Source organism: Seriola lalandi, unplaced genomic scaffold (genome assembly GCF_002814215.2).
Source record: "Seriola lalandi dorsalis isolate HSWRI2012SDOR001 ecotype SW California unplaced genomic scaffold, Sedor1 jcf7180002054962, whole genome shotgun sequence".
In the NCBI taxonomy this organism is placed as follows: domain Eukaryota; kingdom Metazoa; phylum Chordata; class Actinopteri; order Carangiformes; family Carangidae; genus Seriola; species Seriola lalandi.
The window spans coordinates 495,805-496,027 of NW_019525513.1; the positions used below are offsets into that span (position 1 = coordinate 495,805).

At 52.9% G+C, this 223-nt stretch overlaps 1 protein-coding gene across 4 annotated transcripts in view; it reads left to right on the forward strand.

Annotated features, from left to right (window-relative positions):
- Positions 1-223, forward strand: part of nbeal1 (neurobeachin-like 1) — a 44,213-nt gene that overhangs the window by 17,826 nt on the left and 26,164 nt on the right. For 3 of the 4 annotated variants that reach the window (XM_087170833.1, XM_087170831.1, XM_087170832.1), the window contains exon 11: positions 104-190. The exons of the other annotated variant lie outside the window; for it this stretch is intronic. In XM_087170833.1, the coding sequence (XP_087026959.1) occupies positions 104-190 (87 nt within the window). The remainder of the gene's footprint in view (positions 1-103; positions 191-223) is intronic. 4 annotated transcript variants of the gene reach the window in all.

The window sequence follows — 223 nt, forward strand, 5'->3', positions numbered from 1 at the left end:
CTCCATCCCCCCTGCACCTTCCTGTCTCTCCCTTGTCTCCATTTTCTCTCTCTATCAACCTCCCCACATGCTATGTTGACATGTTGCCTGTTGTGTGTGTCAGCTGGTTAACGCTAGGTGCACGGCGGCAGACAAGGACCAGAAAGATATAACCAACAACAGGTTACTGACAGGAGAGAGGGACACTCAGGTACCACCGAGAAAGCCCCACCCCACATCACCT